Source organism: Rhinopithecus bieti, unplaced genomic scaffold (assembly GCF_001698545.2).
Source record: "Rhinopithecus bieti isolate Rb0 unplaced genomic scaffold, ASM169854v2 scaffold_10685, whole genome shotgun sequence".
In the NCBI taxonomy this organism is placed as follows: domain Eukaryota; kingdom Metazoa; phylum Chordata; class Mammalia; order Primates; family Cercopithecidae; genus Rhinopithecus; species Rhinopithecus bieti.
Window position 1 is genome coordinate 20,699 of NW_016806950.1, and position 18,933 is coordinate 39,631.

The 18,933-nt window shown below is 52.5% G+C and overlaps 3 protein-coding genes across 6 annotated transcripts; 2 read left to right on the plus strand and 1 right to left on the minus strand.

Moving 5' to 3' along the window:
• The first annotated feature begins 633 nt into the window (after positions 1-633).
• On the plus strand, positions 634-4,250 carry SCRN2 (secernin 2). 2 transcript variants are annotated; one of them, XM_017878975.1, is made up of 8 exons: positions 634-766; positions 1,108-1,281; positions 1,580-1,761; positions 2,308-2,507; positions 2,933-3,148; positions 3,243-3,408; positions 3,489-3,669; positions 3,934-4,250. In XM_017878975.1, the coding sequence occupies exons 2-8, from the start codon at positions 1,108-1,110 to the stop codon at positions 4,090-4,092; spliced, it is 1,278 nt and encodes a 425-aa protein (XP_017734464.1). In that variant the 5' UTR covers positions 634-766; the 3' UTR covers positions 4,093-4,250. The 2 variants fall into 2 exon arrangements, with proteins under 2 accessions (XP_017734464.1, XP_017734465.1); XM_017878976.1 differs by having other exon boundaries at positions 721-743; positions 3,489-4,250.
• Positions 4,223-10,407, minus strand: LRRC46 (leucine rich repeat containing 46). 2 transcript variants are annotated; one of them, XM_017878973.1, is made up of 8 exons: positions 9,988-10,407; positions 9,782-9,887; positions 7,392-7,500; positions 6,525-6,571; positions 6,149-6,258; positions 5,822-5,891; positions 5,449-5,591; positions 4,223-5,171 (listed from the first exon to the last, which is right to left on the minus strand). In XM_017878973.1, exons 1-8 carry the CDS (start codon positions 9,995-9,997, stop codon positions 4,801-4,803), a joined length of 966 nt encoding a protein of 321 aa, XP_017734462.1. In that variant the 5' UTR covers positions 9,998-10,407; the 3' UTR covers positions 4,223-4,800. The 2 variants fall into 2 exon arrangements, with proteins under 2 accessions (XP_017734462.1, XP_017734463.1); XM_017878974.1 differs by lacking the exons at positions 6,525-6,571; positions 7,392-7,500 and having other exon boundaries at positions 4,607-5,171.
• A 14-nt stretch (positions 10,408-10,421) lies between these two features.
• On the plus strand, positions 10,422-18,764 carry MRPL10 (mitochondrial ribosomal protein L10). 2 transcript variants are annotated; one of them, XM_017878977.1, is made up of 5 exons: positions 10,422-10,533; positions 14,036-14,205; positions 15,514-15,678; positions 15,935-16,079; positions 17,765-18,764. In XM_017878977.1, exons 1-5 carry the CDS (start codon positions 10,482-10,484, stop codon positions 18,019-18,021), a joined length of 789 nt encoding a protein of 262 aa, XP_017734466.1. In that variant the 5' UTR covers positions 10,422-10,481; the 3' UTR covers positions 18,022-18,764. The 2 variants fall into 2 exon arrangements, with proteins under 2 accessions (XP_017734466.1, XP_017734467.1); XM_017878978.1 differs by having other exon boundaries at positions 10,452-10,678.
• Positions 18,765-18,933: the final 169 nt, after the last annotated feature.

The following is an 18,933-nucleotide window of genomic DNA, read 5'->3' on the forward strand; positions in this document are numbered from 1 at the left end:
TTGCCCTGTCACCACGGCTGGAGTGCAGTGGTGTGATCTTGGCTCATTGCAGCCTCGACCCGTCTGGCTCAAGCGATCCTCCCACCTCAGCCTTCTGAACAGCTGGGACTACAGGCACGCAACACCACGCCCAGCTAATTTTAAAATATTTTCTGTAGAGGCGAGGTCTTGCTATGTTACCCAGGCTGGTCTTGAACTCCTGGGTTCAAGTGATCCTCCCACCACGGCCTCCCAGAGTGCTGGGATTACAGGGGCCAGCCCCCCGCACCTAGCCTCCACCACTCTTGTATTCTGTATCTTACTCCCTTGGGCGCCTCCAGCCTGGGATTGCGCCTCTGGGATTCAAACCGGGACTCAAGTATCTGAGGTTCTTCCTTAGTCTCCAGATGTCCCAGCAGTCCCCCTTCTCTGACAAAGTCTCCCTTTTCACGCGGGGTCCTTTCCACCCCTAGCTCCAGCTCCCCGCAGTGACTCCGTGGGGTTAGCAGCCTTTGTCAGGCCTGAAATGGGCGCCCAGGTAGGACAGGAAGCCAGGTGTGACTCGCAAGGCCGCTCCGCTCCGGGAAGTGGTGCAGGCGCGCGCCCTGGTGGAAAACGGCGGAGCTGCACGCTCCGTTCCGGCTCCGACCCGGAGGCCGAAGGCCTTCCAGGTCGCCTGGGAGTCTCCGCCCAATGGGGCGGCCCTGGCCAGAAGCGGAGGAGGTGGCACCTGGGACCGAGCTGGGGTCTTGGAGGGAGAGAGAGTGAAGGGAATACAGTATTGGGGGTGAGAGAAGGGTTGGATAGAAGAGGGTCGGGTATCTGGACATGCGCAGGGCCGCGGGACTCTTGGTGGGGTAGCGAGGGTGACGGTCCCACGACTGCTCCCAAGGGCCGGAACTCCCAGTGGGGGCAGGACCCTCGGAGTGCCGGCCTGCGGACTCCCAAGCCTGGAGCCTGGGGAGAGGGTGGGCACCTCCGCTCCCGCACACCCGCGCATGGTGTGTGCGCCGAGCGTCCAGGAGCCACGGCGGTGTCTTCCCTGCGCGTCGTTTACACGTGTGGGGGTAGGCGGCTCCCCGGGGCTGAGCCGTGGCCAGGTTTATGGAGAGGCCCGCCTCTCCCCAGATGGCGTCGTCGAGCCCTGACTCTCCATGTTCCTGCGACTGCTTTGTCTCCGTGCCCCCGGCCTCAGCCATCCCAGCTGTGATCTTTGCCAAGAACTCGGACCGACCCCGGGACGAGGTGCAGGAGGTGGTGTTTGTCCCCGCAGGCTCTCACACTCCTGGGAGCCGGCTCCAGGTGGGTTAGGCCTTATGGGGTGCTGGGAGGTGTGACAGATCTCTGCATTCTTCTAAGACCTTTTTCCCTGCTCCCCACACCTGGGAGGCTGCCAGAAGTAGTTGAAGAGCATGAGCTTTAAGTCTACCAACCTGGACCTGAGCCCATTATGTAGCCTCAGTCTACCTCAGTTTCCTCTTCTGTAAAATGGGAATGAGACATTCCTCAAAGGGATCTATAAGGTGACTGGCAGAGTGCCAGCACTCGAGGGGCCGCCCCTCTCTGAGTAGACACTTCCTTTCTCCTCCCTCACCTCCAGTGCACATACATTGAAGTGGAACAGGTGTCGAAGACGCACGCTGTGATTCTGAGCCGTCCTTCTTGGCTATGGGGGGCTGAGATGGGCGCCAACGAGCATGGTGTCTGCATTGGCAACGAGGCTGTGTGGACGAAGGAGCCAGTTGGGGAGGGGGAAGCCCTGCTGGGCATGGACCTGCTCAGGTGCAGACCCTGCCCTTCCTCATCTGCCTGAAACACCAGAAATCTGGGGGCTGAGTTTTGACCTGGGCCCATCCATCCCTCCCCCAGCCTGGTTCACAGGGGCCTCTTCCTTTCTGCAGACTTTGCCCTCGTGCCCTCGTGAGGAAGGTTGCAACAGCAGCCACCTTTGGGCCTCTCCTGGCCCAGAAATAGAGCAGTGGTTATTTATTTTCAGTCGAAATCTCACGTAGAGTCCCGATTTATAAAACCAGTAATGGTGGATGGAGCAGCTCTGGGTGGAGAGAGGTTGGGGGCTCAGGACACTTTTCTCTCTGAAACTGTGTTTCAGGCCTTTTCATGGAACCCTCAAAGCATAGCACATTGGAACGAGAGCATTGAAAGCCACTGGCGTAATTGTGTTTGATACGATCAGTGCCAGCAGATTTGCTGTGTGACTTGGGCCTATCACCAAACCTCTCCAGGCCTCTTCTGCCCCCTGGAGCTTCTGGGTAACCAGCTATTGATCCCTCTGTCACCCTTCTGTCCCTTGGCCCTCTCTCTTGCCAGGCTGGCTTTGGAACGGAGCAGCTCTGCCCAGGAGGCCTTGCATGTGATCACAGGCTTACTGGAGCGCTATGGGCAGGGGGGCAGCTGCCTGGAGGACCCTGTGCCATTCTCCTACCATAGCACCTTCCTGCTGGCTGACCGCACTGAGGCATGGGTGCTGGAGACAGCTGGGAGGCTCTGGGCTGCACAGAGGATCCAGGGTGAGGCATTCCCTTTCTGCCAGCCTTGAGAAGTGGGAGAGATGGTAGGGGCCCGATCCAGGTGCAAGCCTGTCGGGACATTCAGGGAGATGGGAGATGAGCTCACTTGGGAACTCTCCTCCCCTTCACTCGGTTGTCTTCCTTGTGCTACAGCCTGCGGCTTCCTCTCGGAAGCCTTCCTGGACTTCCCTGGGTGGTCAGGTTTCCTGCTTATATGCAAGCAGCTACTTCTTTTTCATTGCATTCAACACAGTTGCATGCTTATATTTATCTCTGCGACTATTTTTTCTGCCTCCCCCACCACACTGTAGGCTCCATGAGGGTAGGTCATTCTCTTTTCCACCATGTTCTCAGCATCTCGCCCAGTGCCTGGCATAGAATAGATACTCAATGGTAAATGAACCGCTCCCCCATCTCCTCCACAGAGGGGGCCCGCAACATCTCCAACCAGCTGAGCATTGGCACGGACATCTCGGTCCAACATCCGGAGCTGCGGACTCATGCCCAGGCCAAGGGCTGGTGGGATGGGCAGGGTGCCTTTGACTTTGCTCAGGTCTTCTCCCTGACCCAGCAGCCTGTGCGAATGGAGGCTGCCAAGGCCCGCTTCCAGGCAGGGCAGGAGCTGCTGCGGCAATGGCAAGGTTAGTGAGCGGTGGAGGGGGCTGGGGGCCAGAAGGGCCACAGCAGTGCTAGCCACTCTGCCCTCCCACAGCTTCCCCCTCTTCTCTTTGGCAGGGGGCATCACAGCAGAGGTGATGATGGGCATCCTCAGGGACAAGGAGAGTGGTATCTGCATGGACTCGGAAGGCTTTCGCACCACGGCCAGCATGGTGTCTGTCCTGCCCCAGGATCCCACACAGCCCTGCGTGCACTTTCTTACTGCCACGCCAGACCCATCCAGGTGGGAAGAATGAGGGTGGGGAAGGCTGGGGAGAAGAGAGGATCTGATATATCTCCGTCCTTCCATCCGTGCCCTTTTAGGTCTGTGTTCAAACCTTTCATCTTTGGGGTGGGGGTGGCCCAGGCCCCCCAGGTGCTGTCCCCCACTTTTGGAGCACAGGACCCTGTTCGGACCCTGCCCCGATTCCAGACTTGGGTAGATCGCCGGCACACCCTCTATTGTGGACACCAGGCAGCCCTGGAGCTGATGGAGAGTGATCAGGTATCCCCCAGGGAGTAGGGGCTACCCTGAGGGGATGACAGACCTCCCACTCCCAGTGGGACTCTGGAAATATGAGGGAAACTGGGAGTGGAAGAGATTCCAGAGCTGGGGAGAGGAGTTCCTTCCTTCAAAGCCGGCAACTGCCTTTGGGGAATGTTGGGGGGTCTCTCCTTTCTCCTGCTTGTGTGAGGTGGTACACAGTCCCCCTTCACCTGGCGGGAAGCCTCTCCTGGACAGACTCATCTCAGCTTTCCCTTGGGGCAGGATCGAGGGCAGCAGCTCCAGCAGAAACAGCGGGATTTGGAGCAGGAAGGCCTCAAGGCCACACACGGGCTGCTGGCCAGTGAGTGGGCCCCACCCCTCCAGGAGCTGGGCAGCCTCTTCCAGGCCTTCGTGAAGAGGGAGAGCCAGGCTTATGCATAAGCCTCATAGCTTCTGCTGGCCTGGGGTGGGCCCAAAACCCCTCGGACCAACTGCCCTGAGTGGTGGTGAAGTTGGAGCAATCCCTTCACGCTCCTTGGCCATGTTCTGAGCGGCCAGCTTGGCCTTTGCCTTAATAAATGTGCTTTATTTTCTCTTCAGTGAACTTTATCCCACGTTCAGTGGGGGTGGGAGAGCCAAGTGAGGCCCAAAGGCAGCTGTGGGCTGGCTGCGGGGCCTGTGGTTGTATACTCATTCCTGAGTGGTTGAGTGATGGGGACTAGGCAGGAGGACAGGGAAGGGACAGGAGCTGGCTGCTGTTGGGGACGACTAGGACCACAGCTCCTTGGTCCTTGGCTTGGACTGGGGAAGGGCACTCCCTAGGGGTGGCAGTGAGATGGCATCCTCTATGAGGTGGTGCCTGCTTCTTGCCCATGTGGGAGCCAGGAAGCCAGCGGGGGGCCTGAGGCATGCCTGCCCTGTGGGTAGCTCCCTAAAGATTCCAAACTCGCTCCTCAGAATCAGGTGGCTCACTGTGCTCTGTATTTTGTTTCCTGGAGCTTTCACTGGTTGCTTCCCCTGAGATATCCCCAAGTAACACGAAAAGCATATTCAGGGCCTAGAGACACTTTACTGGGGATGAACTCCTGACACAGGTCATTGGTCTGAGAAGTGGGTCCACTCCACTCATAGAGAAAAGTTGACAGAGAATCATTTCTTGCTTCTCTTGGCCATAGTTTTGGTTGTGCTGGGGGCCTCAGCCACAGAGGCCTTGGGGGCTGTGGCTGCTCGGACCCCCTTCCTTCCCCATAGAGAGTTTTGGCGGCCCCTGGGAATCAGACTGGATGGTTTCTTGGTGGGAGAGGAGGCCTGGGGTGAGGAGACGGCCTCAGGGACTATCTCCTCCCCTTGCCCAGGAGTGGCAGAAGGGCTGCTGTCCCCAGCCATGGGCACCCCAGGTAGCAAGGGCAGGTTGGTGAGGGTAGGCTGCATCTCCATCCTCAGCAGGTGCTGTGTCAGGGCCGCCTGTTGCCGGTGCTCCCTGTGCCTGCCCAGCTCCTGCTCCAGCTCCTTGAGGAAGCCTGTGAGGGGCCAGGGGGTAGAGGGTGCAGGGTGGGTGGAGCCCTGGGCTCAGCAGGAGGGTCCCTGAGCTCAGGGAAGTCTCTGGCTGGCCCCTGCCATCCCTCTTGGGAAGCAGCCTGAGGCTGGGGTCCCGGACTGATACCTTACTCTGGCCCAGATGTTGATCTGAACTTGGGGCTCCCCTCTCCAGACGCCACCGCCATCTTAGCTTCCCTCGTGTCCCACAGGGCAGAGGTGGGCTCTGGGGAAGCTGAAAGCCTTGGAAAGCAGGGTCACCTCGTTCTGAGCAGAATGGGCCACTCAGCTCGGGGAACTCCTCATCGCTTGAAGCTTCATCCTCCTCGTCCGAAATCCAGCGCTCCATCACAGGCTGCCCATCCAGGTCCAAGAGAAGTGGCAGGGCTTCTATCACCAGCTCACTGCAGAGCAGAAGGAGCAGAGGTTACCTAGGAGGGCACCCGGGCGTGGAGGATGCAAAGACATGCACCACAGCACCCACACCTGGAAGGGTGGTGGCTCATGAGCTAAGTAGGAGGTTGGGGAGAAGGTGCCATGGATAGTAACCCCAGGATTGCAGGCTGAGAGGGGCCTGGGCTGAGTTAGCAGGTGGAGCCCAACCAGACCTTTCTTCCCACCCTCCCCTCCTTACTGGTAGCCATCCTGGTTGGTGCAGCTATTGCCAGACAGCTTGAGGATGAGAAGGCTCTGGGGGAACTCATCTGCACACAGCGAAGAGAGAGGAAATGGGGTTCTCACTTGATCTTAGCCAAAAGGCCATGAAGTGATGGGAATGGGGTTCTCATACCCACTTTCTAGTCCAAAGCCACTACCTCTAGGCACAACCCCTTGAACTCCCTGAGGATGAGGTGTGGACCTGCGGGGGTGTGGCTAATGCAAGCACAGGCAGATGGGTGCAGAGGGGAGGGCAGGCCCCACAGGGGATGTGTTTGGTGAGCCAGGGCAAGTGGGTTCCTACCCAGCTTCAGCGTTTCTATCAGGTTCTCAGAAAGGTCCAGAAACTGGAGGCATGGGAGGTCGAGGAGGTTTTCCACCTGCCTGATTTGATTTCCTGCCAGAGACAGGAAGCTGTAGGGGAAGGAAGGGGTAGAGAGGTAGAGCTGAATCATGGAACAGCTGGAGGAAAAGAGGAGGGCACCTGACACTGGGGCCCCTGGGCTAGGCAGCTGATGACCAGTGGGGACACATGGCCTTCTGGGGTGAGGGAGTAGAGCTAGGCTTGCTGGCCCTTGGCTGAAAAGGACCCAGGCTTGGAGAAATCTGAACCAGTTCTTTGGGGTGTGGCTAGGTTCCACCGACCCCTCTTCCCCTGCCTGAGCCCTGGCACCACGTACCGCAAGGAGGGGACGCAAGCCAGGTTCTCAATTTGCTGGATCTTATTCTGCAAGAAGAAACCGAAGTGGGGAAACCAAGCTGAGATCAGATGGGTGGGAGGCCCTTTACAGGGACAAAGTCCCAAGACCATGTCTACTCCTGCAGCTGGAGATCTGGCACTTTGGGAATGATAACCCCACTCCTTGAACAGGTTGCCACTACCTTAAGAAAGATGATTTTCTTTCTGCAGGTGGATGGTTAAGGGTGTAAACCTGGGGTATCTAAACCTGACTAAGTATACTCTTCTGATTCCACAACCAAAGAGTGACCTGGGAATCAGAAAAGGAAACCAAGAAGCCACCAGGAAAATGGAAAGGGCCTTGGTGGTGGCTTGCATACACAGAGAGAACAATAAGCATACATGAACTTGATGGGTAAAGTTTCTATGGGGAAAGTCGAAGCGAGCTGGGAATATTCAACCAGGGGAGGGCTGAAGATCAACCAACCACCACCACCACCAAACAGCCTTCAAGTAGGATCTGAATGATGTAGAGGAATCTTCATAGTTTCCTCTTCCTCTTCAAAACAGGAAATGGGCTGGAGCTATTTAACGTGAAAGATTTAGAGTAAATGCCAAGAAGAACTTCTAGATCAAGAGAAGTGCCTAAAGAACAGTGGAGGGAGCACAGGTCATGTTCAGGATCTATTTTGGGGGAATTAGTCTTTCAATTCAGGACCCTACGGCATTCATCTGGGAATGGTTTAACTGAAGGTCTGCCTGCCTGAACACCAGGGAATGGGCAAAATGACCTGGTTGGCTCCTTTCAGATGAGACAGATTAGGTCCACAGGGGTCAAGGGGAGGGGAAGGATGGAGAAAGAAGTTACCCCTTGCAGATAGAGGCTGTGAAGATTCTTGAGGCCCTCTAAGTTCCTGATAGTAGTAATCCCCTCCCGGTCCAGGCGGACAGTCTGCAGTTCATCAAGAGTGTGAAACCTGGGAGAAGAGTCAGTAAGGGTGGTGTTAGAGCACCACTCATGTGGTCTGTTAGCAGGGAGGATGGGAGAGAAGGAGGAGGGAAGGGGTTTCAAGAAGGGGTAGTTGGCTGAGTGATTTTAATCAAATGTGAGAAACATCTTCTTGACATCTTGAGGTGGTGTCTAGATCATGAAACTGTCTTGACTTGCAGACTTGTATCTTTATCATTAGCACTGGGAAGGGTGAGAGAGAAGAGTAAGAACCCTCTGGGAAATTGGAGGATGGCAGCTTATGGTTCCTGGAGAGATTCAGCGGCAAGAGAAGACTTCCTCTGGCCAGCTTGGATGGTGGAGGCAGGGGTAGGACAGAGATGAGACATTGCAGAAAGATCCTTCCTCACCTTCCTTTTGAGTGATTCATGGAGGAAAAAGCACTTGTTCCATCCACCCATTCATTCATTCCACAACATTTGCTGAGTGCCTACTAGAGACAAATGACAGAGTCTCTGCCCACCACTATTAAAGAAGCAGGGCAGGGTGACCATGGTGGCTCACCCTGTACTCCCAGCACTTTGGGAGGCCGAGGCAGGAGGATCGCTTGAGCCGAGGAGGTCAAGGCTGTAATGTGCCACGATTATGCTACTGCACTTCAGCCTGGGTGACAGAGCAAGACCCTATGTCATTTAAAAGGAAAAAAAAAAAGAGGCTGGGTGAGGTGGCTCACACCTATAATCCCAGCACTTTGGGAAGTTGAGGCGGGCAAATTGCCTGAGGTCAGGAGTTCAAGAGCAGCCTGGCTAACATGGTGAAATCCTATCTCTACTAAAAATACAAAAAAAATTAGCTGGGTGTGGTGGCGCACACCTGTAGTCCCAGCTACTCAGGAGGCTGAGGCTGGAGAATTGCTTCAACCCGGGAGGCAGACGTTGCAGTGAGCCGAGATCGTGCCACCACACTCCAACCTGCGCAACGGAGTGAGACTCTGTCTCAAAAAAAAAAAAAAAAAAAAAAAAAAAGAGGAAGAAGGCGAAACATCTATGACAAGTGGATAACAGAGGCAAGTACAGGGGAAAGGAAGAAGAAGAAGGAGAAGGAGGAGGAAGAAGGGGAAGAAGGAGAAAGAATAAAGAAGAGGAAGAAGAAAGAAAGAAGAAGAAGGCCAAACGTCTATGACAAGTGGATAACAGAAGCAAGTACAGGGGACAAAGGGAGTACATAGTCTGTGCACTAAGTTCAGAGTAGGAGGAATCAGGGAATGCTTCCTAGAGGAGGTGACAGATGAGTAGGCATTAGCCATGAAGATAGGGGGATATGGTGAGAAGGCATTTCAAGCAGAAGGAATAGTATGTGCTAACACAGCCCTTCCGAAACTCCAATATGCCCATGCAGACTCTAATTCAGTAGATCTGGCGGAGGGGCTGAGATGCTCCACTTCTAACAAGCCCCCTGTGATGCCAGTGCTGCTGCCCTACCCTTGCACCCTCTCCCGCCTACACATACTCTGAGTAGTAAGGTACTAAGGTGTGAGTACGCAGTGTGGGAAATTGTACACTTGTGGAAAGTGGCCAGAAAGAAGGCTGAAAAGCAGAAGACAACTTAAGCTTAGGCAGTGGGATTTTATTTGGGAGGTAACAGCCAAGAAAGTTTCTGTCAATGAGTGCCTGATTAGATTTGTTATTTAAAAGGATCACTTTGGCTACTCAGGAGGCTGAAGTAGGATTGTTTGAGGAGTTCAAGACCAGTCTGGCCAACAGAGCAAGACCCCATCTCTTAAAAAGTAATTAAAAATACTTTATTTTGTGTTTGTTTTAGAAACAGGGCCTTACCCTGTTGCCCAGGCTGGCATGCAATGGCATGATCATAGCTTACTGCAGCCACAGGTACCTGGGCTCAAGTGATCCTCCTGCCTCAGCCTCCCAAGTACCTAGGACTACAGGTGTGTGTGCACCACCATACTCAGCTAATTTATTTTTATTTTTAGAGATAGGATTCTCACTCTATTGCCCAGGCTGGTCTCAAACTCCTGGGCTGAAGCGATTCTCCTGCGTCAGTCTCCCAAAGTGCTGGGAGTATAGGAGAGAGGTGAACACGGACTTATCTAAGACAGTTGAGTGAGGATGGTGAAAAAGAAATGGAATTATTTTTAAAAAGGGAATATCAACTGGGCATTACCACTGATTGGATGTGTGGAGTAATAAGGAGAGAGACAAAGATCAGTTGACAAATCAGTATAGCTCAGGGGCCTGGTCATCCTGAGTGTTTCAGCCTTCTAGCACCCTTTTTCTCCCCCATGCACTCACATCTTTTCTGACAGTTCCTCATCCTCAGGGAAAGTCAAGTTCCGCTTAGTGATAAGGGCTTCAGTGATGCAGACGCCCCCTTCCTCTGGACCCTGGGCTGACTTCGCTGTGAAAAGATGAGTCCAACTGTCACATTTCCTCATCCTTGGAGGACTTACCCCGCTGTTTTCCAACTGCTCTACCCACCGTCCCCCCTCCCTACTCACCTCCAGACATGATCTAAAATAAAAGACTGCTGGTCTGAGGGGGGAGAGGAACGAAAAGGAGCCTAGCAGCCTAGGCGGCCCCTAAGGATGGCAGAACCCAGGATGGCAGGAAGAGAGAGAAACTCAGAGACTTGGGAGAGGAGGAAAAGGGGTTGATTCAGAGAAAATTGCTGGGGTGAGGTCGAAGATAACAGTAAATTGATGTGAAGGGTCTGGAGTCTGAGGGATGTGGAGGGGCTTTCTGGCAGCAAGCTGGGGCGCAGTGGGCAGGAATGGTTGAGAAAGGAGCAGTTCCTAGGAAGCCGGAGTCGTTGCTAAGAGACTGGACGCTGAGCGAGGCTGTAAAGACGGGAATCCGTTGGCCCGGCTTAGCGCATGCGTGTTACAGCCACAGCTGACGGGTACGCCCACTGCTTCCGGCCCCCGGGTTCGCTACCCCACAATCCTTAGCCCTTTCCGTCACCACTCGGCTTCCGTCCATTCTTCCGGTGGAGATGGCTGCGGCCGTGGCTGGGTTGCTGCGAGGGGGTTTCCTGCCTCAGGCGGGTAAGGAGTGGCCCAGGTCCTCACGGCGTGTCTTGCCGCCGCTCTCTAGTCCTCATCTGCCCTCCTCTACTACTGATTCTTCCCATAATCTCTGACCCTAGCTAGATCGCTGGCCCCGTGCAGTTCCTTGTGACTCCAGACTCTGGTAATCACAGCAACAGCGTCCAGCTGTTGCCTTTCTACAGCGTTTATTTTGCCTGGACCACTCCTCTCCCAGACCTTTGCATTATGTCTGCATCTTAATGTCTCAGCCTAAATTTCACTTCAGGTCTACCCTTGACTCCTTAGCCCCATCGCAATCTGTAATTTTGCATTTAAACTAAACAGTTGCTTGTTTAAACTTAAAACTCCGCAAGGGCAGAACCATGTTAATTCAGCATAGCCAGCAGGTGGCATGGTGCTTGATGTTAGTAAGGGTGTAATAAATATTTGTTCAATGAATGGATTCGAGCACTCAATATAGGCCAGGCACTGTGATAACTATTTTTATATGTGTTAGCTCATTTAAATCTTTTAAATCATTTAAATCTGAAGCACCCTGTGAGAAAGACATTCGCATCTCCTCTTTATAGACGCAGCAACTGAAGTTCAGACCAGTTGGGTGGCCAAGGTCACAGCTAGTAATTGGCGGAAGAGAGATTAAAATCCAGTTTCGGCTTGGCGCGGGTGCTCGCGCCTGTAATCCCAGCACTTTGGGAGGTTGAGGCGGAAGGATCACCTGAGGTCAAGAGTTTGAGACCAGCCTGGCCAACATGGCGAAACTCCAACTCTACTAAAAACACAAAAATGAGCCGGGCGTGGTGGCACGTGGCCTGTAGTCCCAACTACTCAGGAGGCTGAGGCATGAGAATCGCTTACACCAGGAGGCAGAGGTTGCAGTGAGCTGAGATCGCGTCGCTGCACTCCAGCCTGGGCTACAGAGCGAGACTCTATCAAAAAAAAAAAAAAAAAATCCAGTTTCATTTAAGAATAACCCAAATAAAGCAGTAACAGTTATTAATTTATTGTAAATTCACCCTTGAGTACATGTCCCCTTAATATTCCAAGTGACAAAATGTGGGGTACACACAGAAAGCACTTCTGCTGCAAGCTAAAGTGAGATTGTTTGATTTNGGAGTCTCACTCTGTCGCCTGGTCTGGAGTGCAGGGGCCAGATCTCAGGTCACTGCAAGCTCCGCCTCCCGGGTTTACGCCATTCTCCTGCCTCTGCCATCAGAGTAGCTGGGACTACAGGCGCCCGCCACCTCGCCCGGCTAGTTTTGTATTTTAGTAGAGACGGGGTTTCACCGTGTTAGCCAAGATGGTCTCGATCTCCTGACTTCGTGATCCGCCCGTCTCGGCCTCCCAAAGTGCTGGGATTACAGGCTTGAGCCACCGCGCCCGGCCTGCCTCCAGTCTTAACAGTTAGGTTTTGTGGCTGCTGGCAATAAGACCTCTTACCCCAGCAAATACCTATACTCTCTGACTGTTAGAGCCGCCTATCTGGACCCTTTTCTGAGGTCACATCCCAGTCTTGGGAATGGCTGAAAGTGGGAAGTTCTAGTCTTGGCCCTTGTATTGAGGATGGAAGGGTCACTTTGGCTCAGGGCTTTTGAGTGCCTCCCTTGTTTTCTGTGGGGTGCTCTGTAGCATTACCTGTAAACAGGAAGAGAGGAGGAAAGAGAAACTTGTCTGAGAGCTGTGAGAATGGTGTAACATTTTTTTTCTCCTCTTCAAATCATAGGAGAGGATGTCAGAACAGTGGTTAGAGCAGTGGTTTTCAAACTTGAGTATGCGTCAGCATCACCAGGAGGACTTGTTAAAACACTATTTGTGACCAGCCTTGGTAACATAGTGAAACCTGGTCTCTACAAAACAAAACAAACAAAAAACACTTTTTATTAGGCTCCATCCCAGAGTTGCTGATTCAGTAGGTCTAGGCAGGGCCTGAGAATTTGTATTTCTTTTCTTTTCTTTTGAGACAGTCTTCCTCTGTTGCCCAGGCCGGAGTGCCAGAGTGCAATGGCACAATCTCGGCTCACTGCAATCTCTGCCTCTTGGGTTCAAGCAATTTCTCATGGCTCAGCCACCTGAGTAGCTGGGACTACAGGTGTGTGCCACCACACCTGGCTAATTTTTGTAGTTTAGTTGGAGATAGCGTTTCACCATGTTGGCCAGGTTGGTCTTAAATTCCTGACCTCAAGTGAGCTGCCCACCTTGGCCTCCCAAAGTGTTGGGATTACAGGCGTGAGCCACCACACCCAGCAAAATTTTTGTTTCTAACAAGCTCTCAAATGATGCTGATGTTGCTGGCTGGGGTAGAGATGGGGCATACCTTGAGAACCACTAGATTAGACCAAGGGTTGGCATATTATGGCAGGGCCAGTCACTGTTTTTTTTTTTATTTATTTTATTTTTTTTATTTTTAATTTTTTTTGAGACGGAGTCTTGCTCTGTCGCCCGGGCTGGAGTGCAGTGGCCGGATCTCAGCTCACTGCAAGCTCCGCCTCTCGGGTTTAGAGCCATTCTCCTGCCTCAGCCTCCGGAGTAGCTGGGACTACAGGCGCCCGCCACCTCGCCCGGCTAGTTTTTTGTATTTTTAGTAGAGACGGGGTTTCACCGTGTTAGCCAGGATGGTCTCGATCTCCTGACCTCGTGATCCGCCCGTCTCAGCCTCCCAAAGTGCTGGGATTACAGGCTTGAGCCACTGCGCCCGGCTATCACTGTGTTTTATAAAATTCTATTGGTACATAGCTTCTGCTGTCTGTTTACATATTGTCTGTGACTGCTTTTGGCAGAGTTGAGTGTTAGAGTACATGGGCCCCAAACTTAAAATATTTACTATTTGACCATTTTAAGAAAGTTTATTCAACCTTATCCCTTTTTTTTTTTTTTTTTTTTTTTTTTTTTTTTTTCCCGAGACGGAGTCTCACTCTGTGCCCAGGCTGGAGTGCAGTGGCATGATCTCGGCTCACTGCAACCTCCGCCTCCTGGGTTCAAGCGATTCTCCTGCCTCAGCGTCTGAAGTAGCTAGGATTACAGGTATGCACCACCATGCCCCGCTAATTTTTGTATTTTTAGTAGAGATGGGGTTTCACCATGTTGGCCAGGCTGGTCTCAAACTCCTGACCTCAAGTGATCTCGCCCGCTTCGGCTTTCCAAAGTGCTGGGATTACAGGTGTCAGCCACCATGCCCGGCCTCCCCTTTTCTTAATGTGTTCAAAATATTTTCTCCTTCGTTCTAATTTTTCCTAGCATTTCTGCACATTAAGAAGAGGTGGAGAAATGGGAGCCTCAAGAGATTAAGTAATTGACCTCAGGTCACTTAGGTCACTTATTGAAAGAGAAGAGAAGCTTTGGAAATTTAGGATTTGGGGTAGACAATTCCTTGTCCCACTCTTGTGCTGAGTCTAGCTCTGTGAGCTGTGCTTTTCTCTGCTAGAGGGTGTGTTTTTTCTCCATTTGGGACAAACTAGGGCCTCTAAGAGGTTGCATTTAACCATGTTGCTATATCCCCTCACAGGCCAGCTGCCTGCCCTCCAGACTGTCCGCTATGGCTCCAAGGCTGTTACCCGCCACCGTCGTGTGATGCACTTTCAGCGGCAGAAGCTGATGGCTGTGACTGAATATATCCCCCCAAAACCAGCCATCCACCCAGCATGCCTGCCATCTCCTCCCAGACCCCCACAGGAGGTAAGGAGGAGTTTGGATACGTGTCACTTGGTGGTGGGATGGTGGATTAAAGTAATCTTGTCCCTGGCCATAGTGAAGTAGGACACTCAGCCATTGTCACTCACGTAATTATTTCACTTTGACTGCCTGATCCAGATACTTTAAGATGAAATCCGCACTTGATTCTATATTGGCTTTTGGGCTCTGGATTGGATGGGCCTCCTGAATTTCCTTCTTGTCTCCAAAAATGTGTGTGAGAGCTACCTGAGCCAGTGGGGTTGGGGAGAGTATCTCTCCAATCTTTTTTTTTTTGAGACAAGAGTATCGCTCTTGTTGCCCAAGCTGGAATGCAGTGGCGCGATCTCAGCTCACTGCAACCTCTGCCTCCCAGGTTCAAGTGATTCTCCTGCCTCAGCCTCCTGAATAGCTAGGATTACAGGCGCACTCCTGTAATGATAAATAAATTAGCCACACCTGGCTAATTTTTGCATTTTTAGTAGAGACGAGGTTTCACCATGTTAGCCAGGATAGTCTTAATCTCCTGACCTCGTGATCTGCCTGCCTCGGCCTCCCAAAGTGCTGGGATCACAGGCATGAGTCACCCCGCCCAGCCATCTTTTTTGTGTGTGTGTGTGTGTGAGATAGAGTCTCATTCTGTCACCCAGGCTGGAGTGCAGTGGGACATTCTTGGCTCATCGCAACCTCTGCCTCCTGGGTTCAAACGATTCTCCTGCCTCAGCCTCCTGAGTAACTGGGATTATAGGCACATGCCACCATGCCCAGCTAATTTTTTGTGTTTTTAGTAGAGATGGGCTTTTGCTCTGTTGGCCAGGCTGGTTTCGAACTTCTGACCTCAAGCAATCCACCCACCTTGGCCTCCCGAAGTGCTGAGATTACAGGCATGAGCCACCGCACCCAGCCAAATTTCTCAATTTTAAACTAACCCTGCAAAAGAGTTGTATTTATGATTGGCAAAATGATTCAACATGAGTATAGTGTCAGATTGATAGTCGAAGTAATTTTAACAATATTATTGTCAAGCCCTGTTGACTAGGGCAGACTGCAGACCTGTTTTCGGGGGAGTGGAACTGAGCATTCTCAGGTTTGAAAATCACTGCTAAAGACTGCGATTATCTAATGAAAGTGAAAAGGTTAGAGGAGTGGGAGATGTTACATGTCTCTGAGAGTCAGGGGCCCAATTATCCTACTTGTTCCCCGATCTTTTGCACATTTGGGCATCACTGGAAGCCCTAGAACCTACCACAAAGGGAGCAAGGTTGCCAGGAGAAGTCAGCTGATATTTCCTTGGTCATTGCTTTCCAACTTCAGGAGACAGGCCTCATCAGGCTTCTCCGCCGGGAGATAGCAGCAGTTTTCCAGGACAACCGAATGATAGCCGTCTGCCAGAACGTGGCTCTGAGTGCAGAGGACAAGCTTCTTATGCGACACCAGCTGCGGAAACACAAGATCCTGATGAAGGTCTTCCCCAACCAGGTAGGGAGCAGGCCCCTTGGCATGGGTTGCCCATCTTACCCCAACCCCCACCAGACTCAGACCTCACCATCTGCTCCCCAGTGATGATACTTTTTATTCCTCCTCTCCATGAGTCACCCTCTAATCTGGTGTCTAAGCTATGATTAGGGGCTGAGAAGAACCTTGGGTTGCACCCTCAGCCTAATGTGGCCCATGACCCATGAGGTGGCTCTTCCTCCCACTTTTTCCTGATAAGTCATTTTTCCTGCTGTCCCAGGTCCTGAAGCCCTTCCTGGAGGATTCCAAGTACCAAAATCTGCTGCCCCTTTTTGTGGGGCACAACATACTGCTGGTCAGTGAAGAGCCCAAGGTCAAGGAGATGGTACGGATCTTAAGGACTGTGCCGTTCCTGCCGCTGCTAGGTGAGCAAGCACCCCTGCCAGTTAGGGGTGGGATGAAGAGGGGCAGGTGCTATAGCAGCCTGCTGCCATCTGCTCAGCTTGTCTTGGTAAAACCGTGAACGTTCTTGGAGAGAGCATCCTTTCACGGATGGGGCCTGAGTCAACAGCACATTTATTGAGGGCCAACTGTCACTCTCACACCTGTATTGTCTCACTACCCCAGGTCACTTCTGCACTGGAGGGAAGACTAGGAAAGGCAGACATGGAGCAGGGAGAGAAAATTCAGATACCTTGAGTCTAACAGTGGGGTAGTAGGTGCTGAAACCCACACAGATGAAGATATTTAAAACAAGTAGCCCAAGTAAAGGGTGCTGAGGGCCACTGACCAGTGTTTCTCAGACTCCCCTGATGCTGACTCACTTAAGGGGCAGAGAATACTGCACGTGTCCCTTGGAAATCCAGATTTCATAGGTCTCTGTGGGGAGGGGGCGGGACAGGAATCTGATTTTTTTTTTTTTTTTTTTTTTAACTGTTTCGTCCAGGCTGGGGGGGGGTGACGCAGTCTCGGCTCACTGCAACCTCTGTCTCCTGGGTTCAAGCAACTCTCCTGCCTCAGCCTCTTAAGTAGCTGGGATTACAGGCACCTGCCACCACACCCAGCTAATTTTTTTTTGTATTTTTAGTAGAGATGGGGTTTCACCATGTTGGCCAGGCTGGTCTTGAACTCCTGACCTCAGGTGATCCACCCACCTCAGCCTCCCAAAGTGCTGGGATTACAGGCGTGAGCCACTGCACCTGGCCTCATCCTGATTCTGTCTCTCTCTTTTACTTTTTTCTGAGTTGAAGTTTCGCTCTTGTCACCCAGACTGGAGTGCAATGGCATGAACTCAGCTTACTGTAACCTCTGCCTCCCCAGTTCAAACGATTTTCCTGCCTCAGCCTCGCGAGTAGCTGGGATTACAGGTGCTCGCCACCACGACTGGCTAATTTTTGTAGTTTTAGTAGAGACAGGGTTTCACCATGTTGGCCAGGCTGGTCTTGAACTCCTGACCTCAGGTGATCTGCCTGCCTTGGCCTCCCAAAGTGCTGGGATTACAGGCGTGAGCCACCACACCTGGCCACCTGATTCTTATTTACAAGGAAGTTGGCCGGGCGCGGTGGCTCAAACCTGTAATCCCAGCACTTTGGGAGGCTGAGACGGGCGGATCACGAGGTCAGGAGATTGAGACCATCCTGGCTAACACGGTGAAACCCCGTCTCTACTAAAAAATACAAAAAACTAGCCGGGTGAGGTGGCAGGCACCTGTAGTCCCAGCTACTCTGGAGGCTGAGGCAGGAGAATGGCATAAACCCGGGAGGCGGAGCTTGCAGTGAGCTGCGATCCGGCCACTGCACTCCAGCCCGGGCGACAGAGCGAGACTCCGTCTCAAAAAAAAAAAAAAAAAAAAAACAAGGAAGTTTAGGAAACACTGACTTAATAGGGGTCGGGGCCAGGTGGATATATTAAGAGTTTTCTGAGGGAAGAGTGAAGAAGTAGGGATCAATCCCAAGCAGAGTGGGTGTGGTGTGGGGCACAGTGGAACTCAGGTCTTGGGGAAGGCAGGATTTTGAGAAGGGCAATGGAGAGCAAGTTCCTAGGGTCAGAAAGTTGTTTTCAGAGAAGAAAGGCATCTGCAGGGAGCCCAGCTAACCCTGTGTTCTTCCAGGTGGATGCATTGATGACACCATCCTCAGCAGGCAGGGCTTTATCAACTACTCCAAGCTCCCCAGCCTGCCCCTGGTGCAGGGGGAGCTTGTTGGAGGCCTCACCCGCCTCACAGCCCAGACCCACTCCCTGCTTCAGCACCAGCCCCTGCAGCTGACCACCCTGTTGGACCAGTACATCAGAGAGCAACGCGAGAAGGATTCTGTTGTGTCGGCCAGTGGGAAGCCAGATCCTCCTGACCCTGTTCCGGACTCGTAGCCAGCCTATTTAGCCAGCCCTGTGCATAAATACACTCTGCCCTATTGGCTGTGCTCTCCTCCACGGGAGATGTGGAAGAACTTGGGGTGGGGGAGTGTGTTTGTCACTTGGTTTTCACTAACAATGATATTGTCAGGTATAGGGCCACTTGGAGATGCAGAGGATTCCATTTCAAATGTCAGCCACTGGCTTCATCCTTCGTTTTCCCAGCTTGGGACCTGATAGGAGCAAAGTCTCTCCATTCTCCAGGTCCAAGGCAGAGATCCTGAAAAGATAAGGCTATTATCCCCTGCCTCCTTGGTCACTGCCTCTTGCTGCACAGGCTCCTGAGCCCACCCCCTTGGGGCACAACCTGCCACGGCCACAGTAGCTCAACCAAGCAGTTGTGCTGAGGTGAGAGCCTGGTGTGTGCCAGGCTTTGTGCTGAGTGGCGTACATGTATTAGTTCCTTTACTCCTGACCACATTGTACCCATTTCACAGAGAAGGAGCAGAGAAATTAAGTGGCTTGCTCAAGGTTATGCAGTTAGTAAGTGGCAGAACAGGGACTTGAACCAGGCCCTCTGCTCTGAAGACCGCATCCCGAATTTCTACCCTAGAGCTTCCTTATCAGGTTACCCAGAAGTGGGTCCCATCCACCATCCAGGTGAGCTTGGATGTTAGTTCTCCACCCTCGAGGTGTACACTGTGGAAAGTTTGGGAGCACTGCTTTATAATAAAATGAAATGCATTCTACTTCCTTTATTTTGTGGTTTACACAGCTGTCCTCCCTATAAACTTACTCTCAGGGGCTTCTCTGCCATCTGACTTTCCTCACTCTTGCTTCCCTTCCTAGGAAAATCCTCTTTTCCTACACCCGTTCTCACAAATGGCATCCCACGCATGCTTGCCCTGTTAAAGGCAGCTGACAGCT

What these genes read in the sequence shown, in the direction of transcription:
- SCRN2 (XM_017878975.1), top strand. Translation starts at nt 1,108, where the DNA reads ATGGCGTCGTCGAGCCCTGACTCTCCATGTTCCTGCGACTGCTTTGTC. An exon ending in CTGGGCATGGACCTGCTCAG is followed by an intron (nt 1,762 to 2,307) that starts GTGCAGACCCTG and finishes CTCTCTTGCCAG; the next exon opens with GCTGGCTTTGGAACGGAGCA. An exon ending in GGCTGCACAGAGGATCCAGG is followed by an intron (nt 2,508 to 2,932) that starts GTGAGGCATTCC and finishes TCTCCTCCACAG; the next exon opens with AGGGGGCCCGCAACATCTCC.
- LRRC46 (XM_017878973.1), bottom strand. An exon ending in GATAGAAACGCTGAAGCTGG is followed by an intron (nt 5,892 to 6,148) that starts GTAGGAACCCAC and finishes CGCTGTGTGCAG; the next exon opens with ATGAGTTCCCCCAGAGCCTT. An exon ending in CCCATTCTGCTCAGAACGAG is followed by an intron (nt 5,172 to 5,448) that starts GTGACCCTGCTT and finishes GGCCCCTCACAG; the next exon opens with GCTTCCTCAAGGAGCTGGAG.
- MRPL10 (XM_017878977.1), top strand. Translation starts at nt 10,482, where the DNA reads ATGGCTGCGGCCGTGGCTGGGTTGCTGCGAGGGGGTTTCCTGCCTCAG. An exon ending in GGGTTTCCTGCCTCAGGCGG is followed by an intron (nt 10,534 to 14,035) that starts GTAAGGAGTGGC and finishes ATCCCCTCACAG; the next exon opens with GCCAGCTGCCTGCCCTCCAG. An exon ending in TGAAGGTCTTCCCCAACCAG is followed by an intron (nt 15,679 to 15,934) that starts GTAGGGAGCAGG and finishes CTGCTGTCCCAG; the next exon opens with GTCCTGAAGCCCTTCCTGGA.